Below are 17,981 nucleotides of genomic sequence, written 5' to 3' on the forward strand. Positions count from 1 at the left end.
GGAATTCCCTGTCTTAAAAGGTGGTGTTGGTGTGATCATTGAATACTTTTAACGCAGAGGTAGATAGATTCTTATTAGGTAAGGGAATCAAAGGTTATCTGGGGTAGATGGGAATGTGGAGATTGAAACACAAGATCTTATTGAATGGTGGAGCAGGCTTGAGGGGCCAAATGGTCTACTCCTGTTCCTATTTTTTATATTCTTATGTTCTTTCCTTGTGCCTTTTTTGCAGATTTCTAGAATGTTTGTCATGAGGACCTGATACCTTTCCATTTTAAGTTCCATCTTTCAATACTAACCAGTAATGAAAACAGACAGTGCTGGAAATACTCAGCAGGTCTGGCAGCATCTGTGGAGAAAGAAACAGTTAACATTCCAGGTCTGTGACTTTTTAATCAGAACTGGGAAAAAGTTAGAAATTCTTTAGGTTTTCAGCATGTGAAAGAGGAAAGGGTGGGAAAGAAGAGCAAAAGGGAAGGCCTGCAACAGTGCAAAGGGGCAGGAGAGATTAAATGACAAAAGGTTTCATGGTGCAAGGCCAAAAGGAGTGTTAATGGGGCAAGTAAAGAAACAAAAAGTATCAAGGAGTGAGAGTAGGAGGTTCCTGAATAGCTTTCATCTGAAAGCCAAGGAAATAAGAGAAGCCAAACTACCAAAGAGAAACTAAACAAAATAAGGATGGGGTTACACAGTGTTGACTCTGGAAGGCTGTAAAGTGCCCAGTCAAAGGATGGGTTGCTGTTTCCTGAGCTTGCATTGAGTTTCATTGGAACACTGCAGCAGGCCAAGGACACAAGATCAGAGTGAAAGAAGGTGAAGAATTAAAATAACAGATGACTGGGTGCTCAGGGCCATGCTGGACTGAATGGAGGTGTTCCATAAGTCTGTGTTTAGTCCCCCCAATGTGATCAGTGAATACAGTATTTACAGAAATTACCAAGTAAATCACTGTTTCACTTGGAAGGAGTGTTTGGGGCCTTGGACTGTGAGGAGGAGGTGGTAAAGTGGCAAGTGTTGCAACTTCTGCGTTTGCAGGTAAAGGTGCTAGAGGAAAGACGGGATGTAGGGGGTGTCTGAGCAGTGGAACCAGGCTACTGTGGAGGGGACAATCTCTTGGAATGCTGGGAGGGGAAGATGTATTTGGTAGTGGCATCATGCTAGAGGTGGTAGAAGTTACAGGATGATCAATTTAAATACAAAGGATAATGAGGTAGAAGGTCAGGACAAGGGGAACACCATCATGGTTCTGGGAAGGAGGGGAAGGGATGAGAGCAGAAGTGTGTGAAATAGAATAGACGTGGTGAGGGCCCTGTCCTCCACAGTAGGAGGGGAGTCCTCAGTTAAAGAATGCGTAAGGCATTATTAGAAGCACTAGTATAGAAAGTTATATCATCCAAACAGATGAGATGGCAAAACTGGGAGAATGGAAGAACAGTACTTACAGGAAGTGGAGCATAAGGAAGTAGGGGGATTCAGTAGGCTTAAATTGAATATTGATTGATAGTCTATCCCCAAAAATGGAAACTGGGAAGTCAAAGGAAGGAAGGAGCTGGAGATGGACTATGTAAGGCAAGAGTAAGGTGGAAATTGGAAGCAAAGTTGATGAACTTTTCCAGTTCTGGGTGAGAGCAGGAAACAGCACCAATGCTGTTATAATTATAGCTTCAGGGAATGTAGTGGCTGTCGCTTTAAGACTGTGTTGTATAGTATCATGTGACGGTGTGAGTGAATTAGCTCTAAGTGCAGGGAACCTTAGAGAGGGAGTAGTTCTTCTAGTTGTGGAGCTTGATGGAAACATGTAACTGCTACTGCAGCCTGTAAATGCAGTTCGATGTTTCTAATGAGAAACTTATCTGGAAAATCAAGGCCATAATAAACTGGCGACGAGGATAGATCGGGTCCAGCATTGTCCCTCAGCCAGCGACTGAGTATCTTGTTTAAACAGCAAAAAAGGAAAATATACTCACTGGATATGCTGCAGAGTTCAAACAGAAGTGCTGTCATTTTACAAGGAATACTCCATATATCCCATAAAAAGGCAAGCATAACTATGACCCCTGCAGGTACCCATGGTGACCTCATTTATTTGAGGATATGAGTGGAGTTGAAGGAAAAGTTATTCAATATGAGAACAAGTTCAAGCAGACAGAGTAGAGTGGTGGTGGATGGGGACTGGTTGCACCTCCGTTCAAGGAAGAAACAGAGTCCTCATACTGTCCTGGTAGGAGATCAAGGCGTTGAGGGATCGGCCGTCCATAATGAAAACCTGTCTTGTAGTTATCTAATTGTTCCATACTCTTATGCACTCTTATTTCTTCTATTATACCCCTCTTCTGAAAATGGAGGGAAAACATTGCTGTCTGTTATTTCTTCATCGTACATGACATTTCCCTTTGGCCCTAATTAGCTCTACCTTTATGTTCACTATTTTACTTCATCAAATCCCCTGCCATTTTTCTCATGCTTTGCCATTCTAAATTTTTAACTTCCCCAATTTTTGTATCTGCCTTAAATTTGCCATGTGATGCTTCAAGTCTTAGTTTCTCAACTCATTGAAGCAACTTTTTCTGCACCCCTTCACTATGAATATTCTGATCAATAATCCCCTGTTTGAAAGTTCTCCATTGTTTCCTTGCTTTTGTATCTTCTAATATCTCTGGACTAGCTCCTTTCTTTTCCAATCCAGGCGCCTTCTCTTTTGAGAGACCTTTTCCATCATTAGCATCGAACCAAATTATTTTGCTGTTTTTGAGTTGTTCTTTACCCTTGCATTACCTACTTGCCCCACTGCATTTCAGTGTATACATTCTGATCTTGGAACTAGTCCTAGACAAATTGCTGAAGTCCCTTCCCCATTGCTGCATTCGTTGGGTGAATGAAGTCACTCATGGCCCTGCTATATATGCATATTCCTTCAACATTGCATCTTGTATCTCCTTTCCATTATTTGATCTATATTAGCTCCTTTTCTTTCAGCTGCTTCATAATTCCCTCTAGCTCTCTTGAAGTCCAGAGCTGCAATGGAAGATTTTTTGGAAACCGTCTGTGCATGGAAAAAGTTACCCTAACTTTGTTCGCGTGTCACAGCCGTGGCTCAGTTGGTAGTACGCTTGCCTCTTGAGTCACATGATTTCAAGCTCAAGCCCCACTTCAGGATTTAAGCACAAAAAGCAAGGCTGACATCAGTGCAGTGCTAAGGGAGTGCTGCACTGTTGGAAGTGCTATCTTTCAGATGACACAGCACCTACAGCTAAAGGCACATCTGCCTGCTTGGGTGGATGTGAAAAATCCCATGGCACTACTTGTCAAGAAAAACAAGGGAATTGTCGTAGCCAATATTATCCCTCAATCAATATCTCTCATTTAAAAAAAATTGCTCATCATCACATTGCAGGGCTTGTGGCATTTGCTAGAAATGAATTAGATGCCATGTTTCCTACATTACAATAGTGGCTACATTTCAAAACTACTTCATTGACTATAAAGCTCAGATCTTTGGTTATAAAAAACATAAGTTTTCTACATAAGTGCAAGTCTTTTTTCTTTTGCATGGCTCATGCTCTGTGTTGCTTGAAAGTGAATTGTGGCATACTTAATGTCAACTGACAGACTCTGCTCCTAACTTCTCTTAGGAAATAGTTTAAGTAAATTATATTGGTATTTGTAGGTGTTGGGAATGAGTTTTTGCTTTTAAAGTTAAAATTTGATTTGTATTTCTGTATCTGTGTTGAGAAAGGTCAAATGGAGCTTTAGTTTCACTTTAAAAATGTGCCTGCATTTCTAATGAGAGTTTTACGACTTAAGTTAAGCAAACACGAGTAGAAAAAAAGTGCTGTTGCCTAGCAACAGGGGTCCAGAGGCGGGTCTCTCCCATGCAAATGCACATGCTCCAAGCTAAAGGAAAACCACAAAATCCAGGGGAGTGGAGCAGGAGAACGTCCAAAGATAATCTTCTAGTCAAAAGAAGGATAGGAACCTGAAAAATGTCCTGTTAAGTGAAGTTGAGAATAAGGGGCAGAGAGAGAGGCTCCAAGCTTCATATTTAAAGAGCTAAAAGCCGCAAAAAGCAGATTTAAAGAGAACAGTTTACAAGAGGCAAGAAAATCCAAAGAGACAACTGAAGGTCTGTAACTCTTTTCTGTGGGCATGTGACACTGTGGTGTGCTGTTAACGCTGAGCCAGTGAGAGAGAGTGCTTGGAAGATGGCGCGAATGCATGTGGCGACCCAGAGAAGAGGAACGTTGGAAGGAGAGTTCAAAACCCTGGAAGTGAACCCTTGCAGAAAGCGTGGTTTGGGAGAAGATTCCAAGGCGAGGCCTTGAAGATTGGAAACCCTCGAGTGAAAGACGGAGTTCATAGGACTGGTTGGCTCATGGTGTGACACAAGCGTCTGGGCAGTGTTGAGGAGAGATTCATAGCATCTGGTTGAAGTGACATGGACTGTACTTATAAAAAACTTTAAAGTATAAAATAGCTTTTGTAACTTGTGTTATCCTTACAAATCTGTATATATCTTGGTGAAGGAGAATTGTAATATAGTTCATCTTTTCTTGTTGAATAAATGTTTATTCTTGTTAAAAGTTCATGAGCTGAGTCATGTGACTGTTCATGTATCTAAACAAACAAATTAAAAGCTAGCATCCATCAAGCTGGGTTCCACTCTGTGATCAGGCTTGCCCAGGGGTAACCTCAGCTAGGGATCATAACACCTGATATGAATGTTGTGTAGCAAACTGCTCTGAGCTCAAAAATAATTTCAACAGATTCTGGGCGCTGAATCGAGGGATCTGGGGATAGGATGGGAAAGTCAAGTTGAGAAAATCGGCCATGGACCAGACCCAAGGTACTATATGGCATGTTCCTGCTTTATTTATGTTAATTGCAGGATTTCTGCCAGACTTTAAGTTGTTGCATCTGAATTGATGTATTTATGCATTTAAGGGACAGGACATGCATCAGATCCTGTTCAGCAGAAAGCATGTTTTTGTTTTTGCATAGTTCCCACTCTGCACACATTTCTAAACCAGCTTGTCACTAATTGTCAGAAAAGTCACCATGAATCACTCATATTATTGGATTTTTGAGCCACTTCCAGTAACTTAGATTTACCCAGATTAGTTTTTACCATTTGTGACTCAAATATCTAAAATTTAGACAAGTTTGAAGGATATGAATTACAGGTGTATTTTTCAAATAGCCCTGAAGAGTTGTTTACTTTAAAGTCTTTTTTATAATTGGTTCTGTTTGTGGATATGACCCAAATGAACTTCACATTCTTAAGCGGGGGACAAGAGGAAGACAGAATTAAATCGGCACTGGCTTGAAATAGGGCAGCCATCTTATATTTCATTTTTTGTTGCAGTTCTTTTTGGCTACGCTACTACAATAATCCCCCGGAAGTATACATATTATGTATCAACGGCACTGTTTGCAATATTTGGTTTCCGGATGCTTTGGGAAGGCTTGAAGATGAGCCCTGATGAAGGTCAGGAAGAACTGGAAGAAGTGCAAGCAGAAATCAAAAAGAAAGATGAAGCTGTATGTATGATAATACTCTCACTCTCGCTCTTTCTCCTCAGCGTGATACACAAATTATATTCCTGCCTCAATCCGATTTGGTCTCAACAGGTTCCTTGGCTAAAATTTGAAAGATTTTACAAAGCAAAATACTGTGAATGCTGGAAATATGAAGTAAAAGTAAAATGTTGGAAATACTCAGGTCAGGCAGCATTTGTGTAGAGAAAAATAGTTAATGTTCTGACAAAAGATCACCAACTTGAGTTATTAACTCTGCTTCATTCTTCAAATGCTGCCTGACCTACTGAAAAATGTACTGTCTAATTGTATTTTTTTTGTATGTGCGCGGCTGACTTGTTTAAGTGCACAGGCCCTTTAATTTTTTTCTGTGCATGGTGTGGCCACTCATCATAATTTAGAGGGGCCAAATTGTACGTGGAAAGTTTTGGGTTGCTGTTCAGTGGCACAGCATTGCTGCTGAATATTTCCAGTATTTTCTGCTTTTGTTTGAAATTTATTTGGGGTAGGCTGGGGGCGGTGCAAGATGAAGTGTATTTGTTTTTTCTGCATGGTTGCCTAATTGAGCTTAAATGGGAGCTTTTAAGGTTCAAAGCTAGAGAACTGCTGAAGGATTTGGAACACACATTCCTACATTAATTTATTTAAAACAAGTCTTAATTGCAATTTCATTCAAAGGCTCTGTCAATTTTAGTGAGATAAGCATCATGCTAACGCCGAAAAGGGGTTTGGAGTACAAGAACAAAGAAGTCTTGTTACAATATTTAGGGCTTTTATGAGACAACATCTGGAGTAGTGTGTGCAGATTTGGTCTCCATATCTAAGGAAGAATATACTTGCCTTGGAGATGGAACGGTGAGGGTTCATGAGATTGGTTCCTGGGATGGCAAAGGTAGTCTGGAAGATGAATTCCTAAGATGAATTCATATTCGGGACAGTTTCTTAGTTCAGTACGTTCTAGAGCCAGCCAGGGAGCAGGATATTCTAGACTTGGTGATGTGCAATGAGACAGGATTAATCAATAACCTTAGTAGTAAAGGAGCCTCAAGGTGAAAGCGATCATAACATAGAATTTCATGTTCAGTTTGTAGGTGAGAAGTGTGGGTATAAGGCTAGTGTTTTAAATGTAAATAAAGATATGAAAGCAGAGTTAGCTAAAGTGAACTGGGAAACTAGGTTAAAAAGTAAGAATAAAATGCAGTGGCAGACTCTTAAGGAGATACTTGATTTATTATTTTAGGGGATGATTGGCTTGCGAGGCCGTTTCAGAAGTCATTAAAGAAACAGATGGCCTTTGATAACCATTGATAATTGTTTCATGGTCACCATTACTGAGACTGGCTTTGAATCCCAGATTATATTTATCAAATTTAAATTCCATCAGCTGCTATGGTGGGATTTGAACCCATGTTCCCCGAGCATTAGCCTGGGCCTCTGGATTACTAGTCCAGTGGCGTTACCACTACACCACCATTTCTCAGCAAAACTTTATCCCAGTGAGAAAGAAAGATTCTTTGAGAAGGAAGGATGAATCAATCATGACTAAATAAAGATATTATGGATAGATGGAAGTGTGAACAGGAATCTATGGAATTCATTGCCACAGAAGGCTGTGGAGGCCAGGTAATTGAGTGTATTTAAGACCGAAATAGATAGGTTCTTGATTGGTAAGGGGATCAAAGGTTACGGGGAGAAGGCGGGAGAATGGGGTTGAGAAACCTATTAGCCATGATTGAGTCTGCCCCGCCATTCAATCGGCCGAATGGCCTAATTTCTGCTCCTATGTCTTATGGTCTATCAAATTCAATGAACCACTGTACAATTCTGTGAGGATTAGTGGCAGGCCAGAAGATTGTACAGATTTAAGAGTATGAGAGAAAACTAGCTAGAAAAATAAAAATAGATGGTAAGTGTTTCTACAAGTAATTTAAAAAGGAAAAGAGTAACTAAAGCAAGTGTTTGTCCTCTGGAGAATTAACAGAAAACAAGGAAATGCTGGAACTGTTGAACAGGTATATTGTCTGTCTGCAATGTAGAAGACTCAAAAAAAACTTCCCAAAGATACTTGAAAAGCAAGAGCTAAAAGGGAGGAACTTAAAACAATCAGCATCATAAGGGAAAAGGCACTGGGAAAACTAGTAGAACTGGCTGACATGTCCCCAGATGGCCTGCATCCTAGGTTCTTAAAGAAGTGGCTGCAATGAACAATCGACGTATTGGTTATGATCTTCCAAAATTCCTTAGATTCTGGAAAGGTTCCAACACATTGGGAGATAACAAATGTAACTCTTCTATTCAAGAAAGGGGGGAGACAGAAAGCAGTGAAACTATAGGCTGATTAGCCTAACATCTGTCATAAGGAAATTGTTAGAATCTATTATTAAGGAGGTTATAGCAGGATACTTAGAAAATATTAATGGGTTCAGGTGGAGTCAACATAGCTTTGTGAAAGGGAAATTGCGTTTGACTAACTTATTAGAGTTTTTTTGAGGAAGTAACAAGCAAGGTGGATGAAGGGCAACCTATAGATGTGGTGTACTTGGATTCCAAAAGACTTTTGATAAGATGCCACATCAAAAGTTACTACACAAGAGAAGAGCTCACAGTGTATTGGGAACATATTAGCATGCATAAAGGATTGCTTGGCTGACAGGAACCAGAGAGTAGGGATAATTAGGTCTTTTGGGAGTTGGCATGGTGTAACTAGTGGAGTGCCACAGGGATCAGTGTGGGGGCCTCAACTATTAGCTATCTATACCAATCACTTGGCTGAAGGGACCAAATGTATGGTAGCTAAATTTGTTGATGACACCAAGATAGGTAAGAAAGTATGTTATCAAGAGGAGGTAGATAGTCTGCAAAGGGATATAGGTTGTGAGTGGGCAAAAATTTGACAGATGATGTACAATGTGGGAAAATGTTCACCTTGACAGGAAGAATAGATAAGCAGTATGTTATTTAAATGGAGAGAGATTGCATAACTGAGATATAGAGAGATCTGGGTGTCCTGGTACATGAATCACAAAGTTAGTATGCAGGTATAGCAAGTAATTAGAAAGGTAAATGGAATGTTGGTATTTACTGCAAGGGGAATGGAATCGAAAAGTAGGGAGGTTTTACTGCAGCTGTGTAGGGCCTTGGTGATACCACATCTAGAATACTGTGTACAGTTTTGGTCTCCTTATTTGAAAAATGATATAAATGTACTTGAAGCAGTTCACTGAAGGTTAACTCAACTCATTCCTGGGATGAAGAACTTATGAGGAAAGGTTAAAAAGATTGGGTCTGTATATGTTGGTGTTTAGAAGAATAAGATCACCTCTCATTGAAACATAAGAGTCTGAGGAGACTTGATAGCGTGCATGCTGGGAAGATGTTTCTCTTTGTAAGGGATACTCGCATCAAGGACAGTTCAAAAATAGGAGGTCTCCCTTTCTTTTTGTTCGTTCATGGTATGTGGGTGTCGCTGGCAAGGCCAGCATTTATTGTTCATGAGAAGGTGGTGGTGAGCTGTTTACCTTGAATCACTGTGGTTCATGTAGTGTTAGGTGTACACACAGTACTGTTAGGGTAGAAGATCAGCCGTTAACATGTTGAGCGGCAGAGTAGGTATGAGAGGACGAATGACTTACTGTTCCTATTTCTTATGCTCTTATGAGGTATCAGCACTCAACAATTTTCCAAAGCTGAAAGCCCAGAAATTTCTCCAAGTCTTTTAAGTAATAAATTTGACTGCATTGTTTATGTTTCATGGACTTAATTGCCAAGAGTTTGGAGCCACAGGTTGGCTCCCCTGCCATATTACAGAAAGGGCTTCCTATTTCCACTCAGTTGAAAACTTAGACATTCCTGATGTGAGCACCTCTAACAGGTTGTAGATGTCAAAACCTGGGAATAGAATGAGATTCTTCTTCTTGTTCCTTGCAATAATACCAAATGTTCCCATTGCTGTTGTAGCATAGCCAGATGAAGATTGTGTTTGGTTTGTTTGAAACTCTAATGCATGGGAAGTGCTTATGATTGTAGAGATTGAAAGTAATTTGAGGCAATTTTAAAAACATCTAAAACGGCAATAGAGGCAACCATGATTGTGATACTTTAAGCATGAAGAGATCAGGTTTAAAAATGTAAAAGAACCTTGAAGCTTGGAATTGTCCATTTTTCCAATTGAATAATAATTTCTATTTACATAGGACCCTTTAATGTGATAAAATGTCACCAAAAGTGCTTCATAAGAGTGTTATAAGACAAAATTTGACACTAAGCCACCTTATGTATGAGGGCAGATGACCAAAATACTTAGTCAAAGAAGTAGGTTATAAGGAGTGTTTTAAAGGAAAAAAGGATGAGAGTTTTAGGGAGCAAATTTCGGAGTTTTCAGGCCTTGACAGTTGAAGGAACGATCAGAATAGCAGAGCATTCGGTCATGCAGAAGGAAGCTTTTTTTTGAAATTTTGAAATGCTGAAATTATTTTTCCTGAATATAGTATCCAGCTGATCATACATGAACATGACTTTATAGTCACTAAGGCAGACAATGGTTTGTGCTGTGGTGATCAACTTTGCCAAGCATCATCTGCTGTGACTCGGGAGCCCCATTCTGGAATGGCAGTCTCTGCTGCATTTGCTGCAAGGAAAATAGTGGGCTGAGGAGCTTGAAACCCTGAAAATACTTGACCTAGGTTAAATTACTCATTTTTTTTAATATTTTCTCTCTCTATATTTAAGCTCCAGCGATCAAAAGCAGTAAATGGTCCACAGGATATTGAGTCAGGATCGTCAGCACATCTATCACAAAAGAGGCGAATGCCTTGTATTTCTCCAATTTTCGTTCAGGCATTCACCCTCACATTTTTGGCAGAATGGGGAGATCGATCACAACTAACTACCATTGTCTTAGCTGCTAGGGAGGTGAGTTCTTCAGCTTTACATTTTCGCTTGGAAAGTTCATCAGTCTAGATTCTCATGTATTTTTCATTTTGGAGGAGAAATGAGTTGGTTGAATTTTTGCCTTTCAAGATGAGGGATGACAGGCATGCATCACTTTTTTGACCCAGTTGAATACCAAGGCTTCAGCCTGTCTTGAAGTCTAATTTTTAAAATTTTCTTTTATCATAAGTTTATTGGCATAAGAATTGTATGCTGACTTTTATTCATTCATGGGATGTGGATATTGCTGGCAAGGCCAGCATTTATTGCCCATTCCTACTTGACCTTGTGAAGGCCCTGGTGAGCACTTCGTGAGCTGCTGCATTCTGTATGGTGAAGGTACTCCTACCATGCTGTTAGGGAGTTTCAGGGTAGAACAGCGATTTATATTTTCAAGTCAGTGTGGTGTCTGACTTGTCAGTAGTGTTCTCATTCACCTATTGACTTTGGGAAGCACGTAGGTGGGTTGCTGCAGTGCATCTTATAGATGGTACAAGCAATTTTTAAAATTATTTCTTTGACTCCAAATGTATTGAAATTTAATAAAACCATCAATTCAACATTTTCATTAATATACTTGAAGTTTCCCACACACCCTGCCTGGTCCAAAACAATAGATCTTATTTTGATGTGGACCTGAGTATTATCTTTCCTTGTGCTTTAATTTTAAAAAAAAAATTCTATCAGTTTCCATTGCTTGCTGGGTAAGATATTAATGTGTGCTGATCTAATTATTCCCACTAATCCCTTGCCCTAGTGTATCTTGTCATGAGCAGTACTGAATGTGAGCATCTAGGTTGTAGAGGGCATCAGTGTTGACCTTAGCCTTGTTCTCGTCTTATGCGCTTACATCAGAAGTTGCAGGATAGCAGTTAGTAACATCCACCCTGGTTAGGCTTCTCCTGTCCCAGGAACATTGGTACCAATTGTTGTACCATTAGGCAATTCCCATTGCAGTAACCAGCTGAATCATCATGGAGCACCATACAAATTTTTTTACGAGGGATTTTTTTTTGTGTAAGATGAGCGATTGGTTTAACTACAAATAGTATGTTGATTTAGCAAACTAATTCAGCAATTCAGTGAAATTATGTATTGATGTTCTAACAAGTGATTATTGAAGATCTATAGCCTGCAGGGCTACTGACCAAGTGCAGGAAGGTGGGATTGGACTGGGTTGCTCTTTGTGGATGGGCTGAATGGCATCCATCTGTGTTTCAAATTTTCTAGGATTCTATGATCTTATTGTGCACATTTTCCTGCAGGATCCCTTTGGTGTTGCTGTAGGTGGAACATTAGGACACTGCCTTTGTACTGGATTGGCGGTGATTGGAGGAAGGATGGTTGCCCAAAAAATCTCTGTTAGAACTGGTAAGAATTGAGACTAGTTTTGTTTCTGAAATAAAAATTACAGATTAAATTGTCAAATTAATGCATCTGACTGGATTGAATTCCTCTCCTTTTCTATCTATTCTGAGGGACGTAGGAAGTAAATGTTGAGTGATAATTGGTTAAATGGGATATAACTGCTATAGACACAATCATGTATGAAGTGCAAAGTCTGGACCTGTGGTGAAGACCAAATCAGTGCTCCTTTTGTGCTGCCTTCATGTTTCTTTCAGAGCATTTGTAGATTTCTATTAATGTGTAGAAAAGTGCATCATTGCTCATGATTTGAAACCAAATGTTTAATGTACTTGAATATGGATCATGTTTTTTGAATCAGTTGATGAAAACATTTTAGGTTTTATGAGTGGGACACAAAATACAAGAGCAAAGAAGTATAACCTATGTACAAAACATCGATTAGGCCACAGTTAGACTGTGTATAATTCTGGGTCCATTATTATCAAAATGGGTCTGCATTATACAAAGAACAATAAAACCACAGCGATCATTCCATGTAGATTCATTCAGAATGGAAAATTCTTTGAGGAAATACTTAATACTAGGACTATTTCTAGTGGAATAGAGAAGGTTACAAGGAGAATTGATGACATTTTTTTAAAGTTGATGTTTTTTGATACATTTGACAAAAAGAATACTATTTCTTGTGGTTGAGGAGTCTAATGTGGGGTCACCAGTTAAATTCATCACTACATGTACGTAGAGAATAGAGGAAATTTCTTTATAAAGTGTTGAAGTTGAGGAAATGGTGGATCAGTATTTGAACAGAATAAGTTAAAACTTATGAAAGAGCAAGGCAGCGTCATTAGTTTTGGATTAGCCAAGAACAAGCACAGACATGGCCTCCTTTTGTGCTGTAAACATCTGTGTAGATGAGATATTAAGAACTGTTCACTGGGATGCCCATATAAGCAGCAGATGCTATTAAACATAGGAACATAAAAGAAAATCGTTTACATTTTCTTAGACTAAGTAATGTACATCAAAGTATAGACAAAAATGGAAAATGCTAGAAATACTCTGCAGGTCAGCCAGCATCTGTGGAGAGAGAGAAACAGTTAATGTTTCAGGTCTGTGACCTTTTACCAGAGCTGCGAAAAGTTAGAAATGTTATTGATGTTTGAGCGAGTGAAAAAGGAAGGGTCAGATGAAGAAGAAAGGGAAGGCCTGTGAATAGGGTGATAGATCAAAGTATAATAGCACGTATTTGCGAGGCTTGTCCTAGTTTCCTGGGTTAAAAGAAAACTGATTTGGGAGTGTTGTAGATTGTATGATGAAGAGGAAATCTAGATTTATTAATTTTATAAAATGAACATTTGGTTTAATTATTCTCTTTTTGTTTTTAGTGACCATCATTGGTGGAATAGTTTTCCTGGCATTTGCACTCTCCGCCTTGTTCATCAGCCCAGACAGCGGGTTTTAACAAGAATGATAACCTGCATCGTCCATTTCCAACTGTTAATTCCTATGTTTATAAATGTACAGTGTGACTGTACACTACAGAGGGCTTGATGTAGACATGTGCCTCCTATACAGTTCACATGTATTTTTAGATTCTGAAGGCAAGTCTTGAGGTTTTCAACCCAAACAACCTTGCTGTATGTTTCATTATCTGTATGATTATTTCAATAAGTAGGCACTACATCGAAAGCACTGTAACCATAAACATTGTCAAAAAACACTGGAGTTTGGAGATAGCTTTCTAGAGAACTCCAGCATTGAATGGGAAGTGAAATTTTAACAATGAAGTAATCTCCTTGCAGTACTCTCGTTTAAAAAAAAAGTTTGGAGCACTCCTTTTTGTCTTTCATTCTGTCCATTTTTCTTTGTAAGGAATTATTTGAAAATGCTCCCTGTGAACCCCACCCTCCCAAAAAAATGGGCCCCCATTGCAGTAATTGAAGGGATCATTGTCATCAAGTAATGCAAATTTGTTAATATTGGAATTTTTTTTTAGGAATCTTGTAAATCTCACCAAATAAACAGAATATTGAGTCAGTTTTAAAAGGGCAACTGAGTCTTTAACAGCATTGACCCATAATTATCAGAGTTGTGTTTTATAACTCTAATAACTAGTGGTTGTTAAAGTGATCAACATTTAGCTTGCAACTTTTGTTGTTTGTGCAAATTAATGTTCTTCTATTTGCTGAAGTCCGAGCTGCAGTTTTGTAACTGCTACAGTACTCTCCACTTTTCCTATGTTTTTGATTACATCAGTGTATATCAGTTACTAACTTTTTTTAAAAGTAAGTGAAGGTTTGATCAGGAATACAAGTTGTGATTGTTTCTGGTAGTTATAATAAATTAATTTGTAATTCTGAAAACCTATAGAATATGTTAAACCTTGGTGCTGCAATTGACTGTTAAAGTTCACTGTCGAGATTACAGTGAATGCTGTGTTTTTTTTTTTCACAGGTAGTTGCTGCAGCATTTAATATTTATTTTAGCTATTTAAATTCAAATTTGCAGGGCTTACAATGGAGTCTTGGCTGTTTTTCAGTTATGTCCATAAAGCAGAGTAGACTCTGAAGTGGAATAGGAGAAATGCATACCCACTTCCTAAAATTGTTCCAAGATGAATTACTCAGATACTGCTAAATAACAAAAACTGGCCATCTCCTAATCTACCTGAAAACAGGAATTGCCTCGAAAATGGGAATATACAATTAATGAACATAAGTGGCATCATGATTTACCCCATAGTTACTACCTGATTTTAATAAGAACTTGATAATTCTGCAGTTATGTATACGTGATTAACTATTAAATTATCTTGTTAAAACTAAAGCTATCCTTTATGTTCAAGATGGCACTAAATTATGTGAATGTTAGTGTCAGCCATGTAGTTCAGCAAGTATCAAAACATTGCATACTTTTTAACATGTTGGGCCAATAGAAGTCCCAGTTTATACCCCTCTCACTATCTTTTGAGGTTTGTTTTGCTTTGATGATTTGATGTGTTTTGCAAATGTAAATATTGTAAACTGTTACATTTAATGCAATATGATCTATACCGAAAGACATTTTAAAATAATTAAGATTGTGACTGAAAACTAGGATTACTTACTTATCTGTTGGATCTAGCCTCCCAAGATATTCACTTGCCTGTGGCATTTCGCCGGTCACAGACACAGTTTTACACAGTGGAATTAATCATTTCTATAGTATAAAAATCTTCAGTTTTGCATATTGAAATCGCCTTAATACACAGGGATTGGGAATTTAGAGCACTGTTTAACTTGGACTGTTGAACAAACAATGCACCCAATGGTTTTAACAACTCAAGGATTATTTGTAAAAATGCTGCTTCTTTGCACCCTGGCCCACTGAGAAATGGAAAACAGACAGGAAGGAGTCCTTATTTAGCAGCTCATGCTGTGGTTCAGAGGGGGAATTGATTTTTTGCAATTTGGGAAGGGAGAATCTTAACACCAGCGTATTAATAAATTGCAGTTTCAAAAAGAGTACATGTCAGAGGATTGGTGCTATAATGTTGTAGCCCCACCCATTCTCAGAATTAGGATCTGTGCTGAGCGCATGATTTTACCCCTTGTATGGGCATAGTGAACAACTTTTATCTATGGTACCTATAGTTTAAAAAAAAATCCACCACAGTACTTTTCTCGACTCTGCAGATATTCTGATGAATTATGGAACTTGAATTTCCAGTTGCTCTGTTGTTTAAGCTAATGCAGTGTATATCAAATGGTGCTTCTGGCAAGCTGTTTTGCATTTGAGTTCTCAGCACAGGCAGGACCCCTCAAGTTTATCTTCATCCATGTAGAGTATCTCTTTGTCCTTTTGCAATAAATGAAAATTGAGTGTTTTGTGTTATGAAATTAGAGAAGTCTTAGTTTTGTGGTCTTCGATCCATATAGGGCCCCCAGTAGCCTTCATGTCTTCTACCACTTACCCTGTACTTTTAAAATACAAGCGTCAGCTATGATTGCTATCAGATTCCTCCTAAAATGACTAGATGACGATTTTGTGTAAAAGTGATGCAACTGCTTAAAATTGATCTAATCATGTATCTTATTGATTTATGTTCGTAGTAGTGGTGGTGCAGCATTCCTATAACTGCAGGTGCAGTTCTGTTTTCAGTTTTAAATCCGCTATTGTACTATAAGTCTTAACTTCTGAACTCCCAACATTCATCTAAATTAGCTGATATGCAGGAGTCAAAGTAAATGCTTCATTTGCACTGTTGGAGTAGTACACCAAAATATTTTTGTGAATGTTAGTTTGCAAGACTCTGCAGAACATTTTTCTTTTATGTTAAAATACAGATTTATAAGAAACTAAGTCTTTATTGTACAGATTAGATTTTTACATATTGCTGTTACCAGTGGATGTACTTATTTAAAGTATGAAAGGCAATACCTTCAAATCTGACATTTCATTTCTAAAAGTCATTGAAGACTGCTTCAGTTTTGTTATTCACAATTTAGAGGAATTAATGCTAGACCATCTTCAGTTCATTATGTTTTTCTCCTCAATGATTTCCAGGCTCTGTTCTTCTCCTTTAGTCTTTCTTCCAGAATTTGTATTTTGGAGGTTCCAGGTTATTAGGCGTGTTGTAATAATGTATTTGCAATTTGGGTACAGATTTAACTCCATCTTTTTAGCACCACGTGATTGAATTTGGCAAGCAAACATATGCAACAATAAGTTCACATCTGTTCAATTCATTTTATTTCACTGTTTGTCTTATATAGTTAACTTAGTTTTCACTAAGCTTTATGGGATTTTTCTTATGTGGATACTTGTATTCAGTAATAAAGTCATGGACTGTGACGATGGTGGTATACTTCTTGGAGTAAATCAATATAAATGATCAACATTTGACAATGCAGCAAAATTGTAAGTTTTTTTTTTGTTTTCAATCTCCAGTACATGAGAGAAGAACTAAACCTAATGTTAACCCCAAACTAGTGTAAATGTTGACTTGTAATGATGGGGAAAGGTGTTCTGCATTTAATTTCGGACTCACATGAAAATGTTCACATTAAGTGCGGCATAGTTTTACATTAAAATATCAGCATATTATTTCATTGTGATTTGGTAACAATATTTGTAAAAGAAAGAAAGAGGTTTACATTTTTTTTTAAAAGTACTTTTTACAACCTTAGGCCCAACCATCCTCAGTGCTCCATCAATGACTTTCCATTCATCAAAGCTCAGAAGTGGGGATGTTCACTGCACAATATTAGTAGCATTTGTTCTTCTGATACCGAAGCAGTCTGTGCCCTTCTGCAGCAAAACCTAGACATCATTTGGGCTTGGGCTGTTAAGTGGTAAGTAACATTCATGCCAGGCAATGACCATCTCCAACAAAGGAGAATCTAACTTCCCCATAACATTCAATGACATTACCATCATTGAATCACCACTATTAACATCCTGGGGGTTATCATTGTCCAGAAACTTAACTGGATCAACCATATAAATACTGCAGCTACAGGAGCAGGTCTAAGGTTGGGAATTCTGTAGCAAGTAACTCGCCTGTTTTCCCCAAAGCTTGTCCACCATCTGCAATTTACAAGTCAGCAGTGTGAAGGAATTCTCCCCATTTGTCTGGATGAGTGGTTCCAACAATGCTCAGGAGCTCTACACCAACAGCCTACTTTTTGATCGGCATCCCGTCCATTACTGACTGGCGGCAGTGTGTACCATCTATACAAGATGCACTGCAGCAACACACCAAGGAGCCTTTGACAGCACCTTCCAAACTTGCGACCTCTACCATCTAGAAGGACAAGGGCAGCAGATGTATGGGAACACCACCTGCTGAAAGTTCCCCTCCAAGCCCACACAGTATCCTGACTTGGAATTATCACTGTTCTTTCACTGTTGCTGAGTCAAAATTCTGGAGCTCCCTTCCATAAGGCATGGTGGGTGTATCTACACCAGATGGACTGCAGTAGTTCAGAAAGGCAGCTCACCACCACCTTTGAGAGCAACTGGGGCTGAGCAACAAATGCTGGCCTTGCCAGTGATACTCACATCTAAAAGAATTAAAAAAAAATCTTGCCTCTCTTTAACAATATCTCTAGTTGAAACTATTTAATATTTAATGGGTAATTCTGGCTTAATGTCGTTACCCTCTCCTT

General features: G+C 38.6%; 1 protein-coding gene across 2 annotated transcripts in view; it reads left to right on the forward strand.

The window, feature by feature from the left end:
- The window catches only part of tmem165 (transmembrane protein 165), a 33,629-nt gene extending 16,964 nt beyond the window's left edge, over nt 1-16,665 (forward strand). For both annotated transcript variants that reach the window (XM_041190935.1, XM_041190927.1), the window contains exons 3-6: nt 5,363-5,538; nt 10,264-10,446; nt 11,730-11,835; nt 13,218-16,665. In XM_041190935.1, coding sequence (XP_041046869.1) covers nt 5,363-5,538; nt 10,264-10,446; nt 11,730-11,835; nt 13,218-13,294 — 542 coding nt within the window. In that variant the 3' untranslated portion in view covers nt 13,295-16,665. The remainder of the gene's footprint in view (nt 1-5,362; nt 5,539-10,263; nt 10,447-11,729; nt 11,836-13,217) is intronic.
- Nucleotides 16,666-17,981: the final 1,316 nt, after the last annotated feature.

Source organism: Carcharodon carcharias, chromosome 1 (assembly GCF_017639515.1).
Source record: "Carcharodon carcharias isolate sCarCar2 chromosome 1, sCarCar2.pri, whole genome shotgun sequence".
NCBI lineage: Eukaryota > Metazoa > Chordata > Chondrichthyes > Lamniformes > Lamnidae > Carcharodon > Carcharodon carcharias.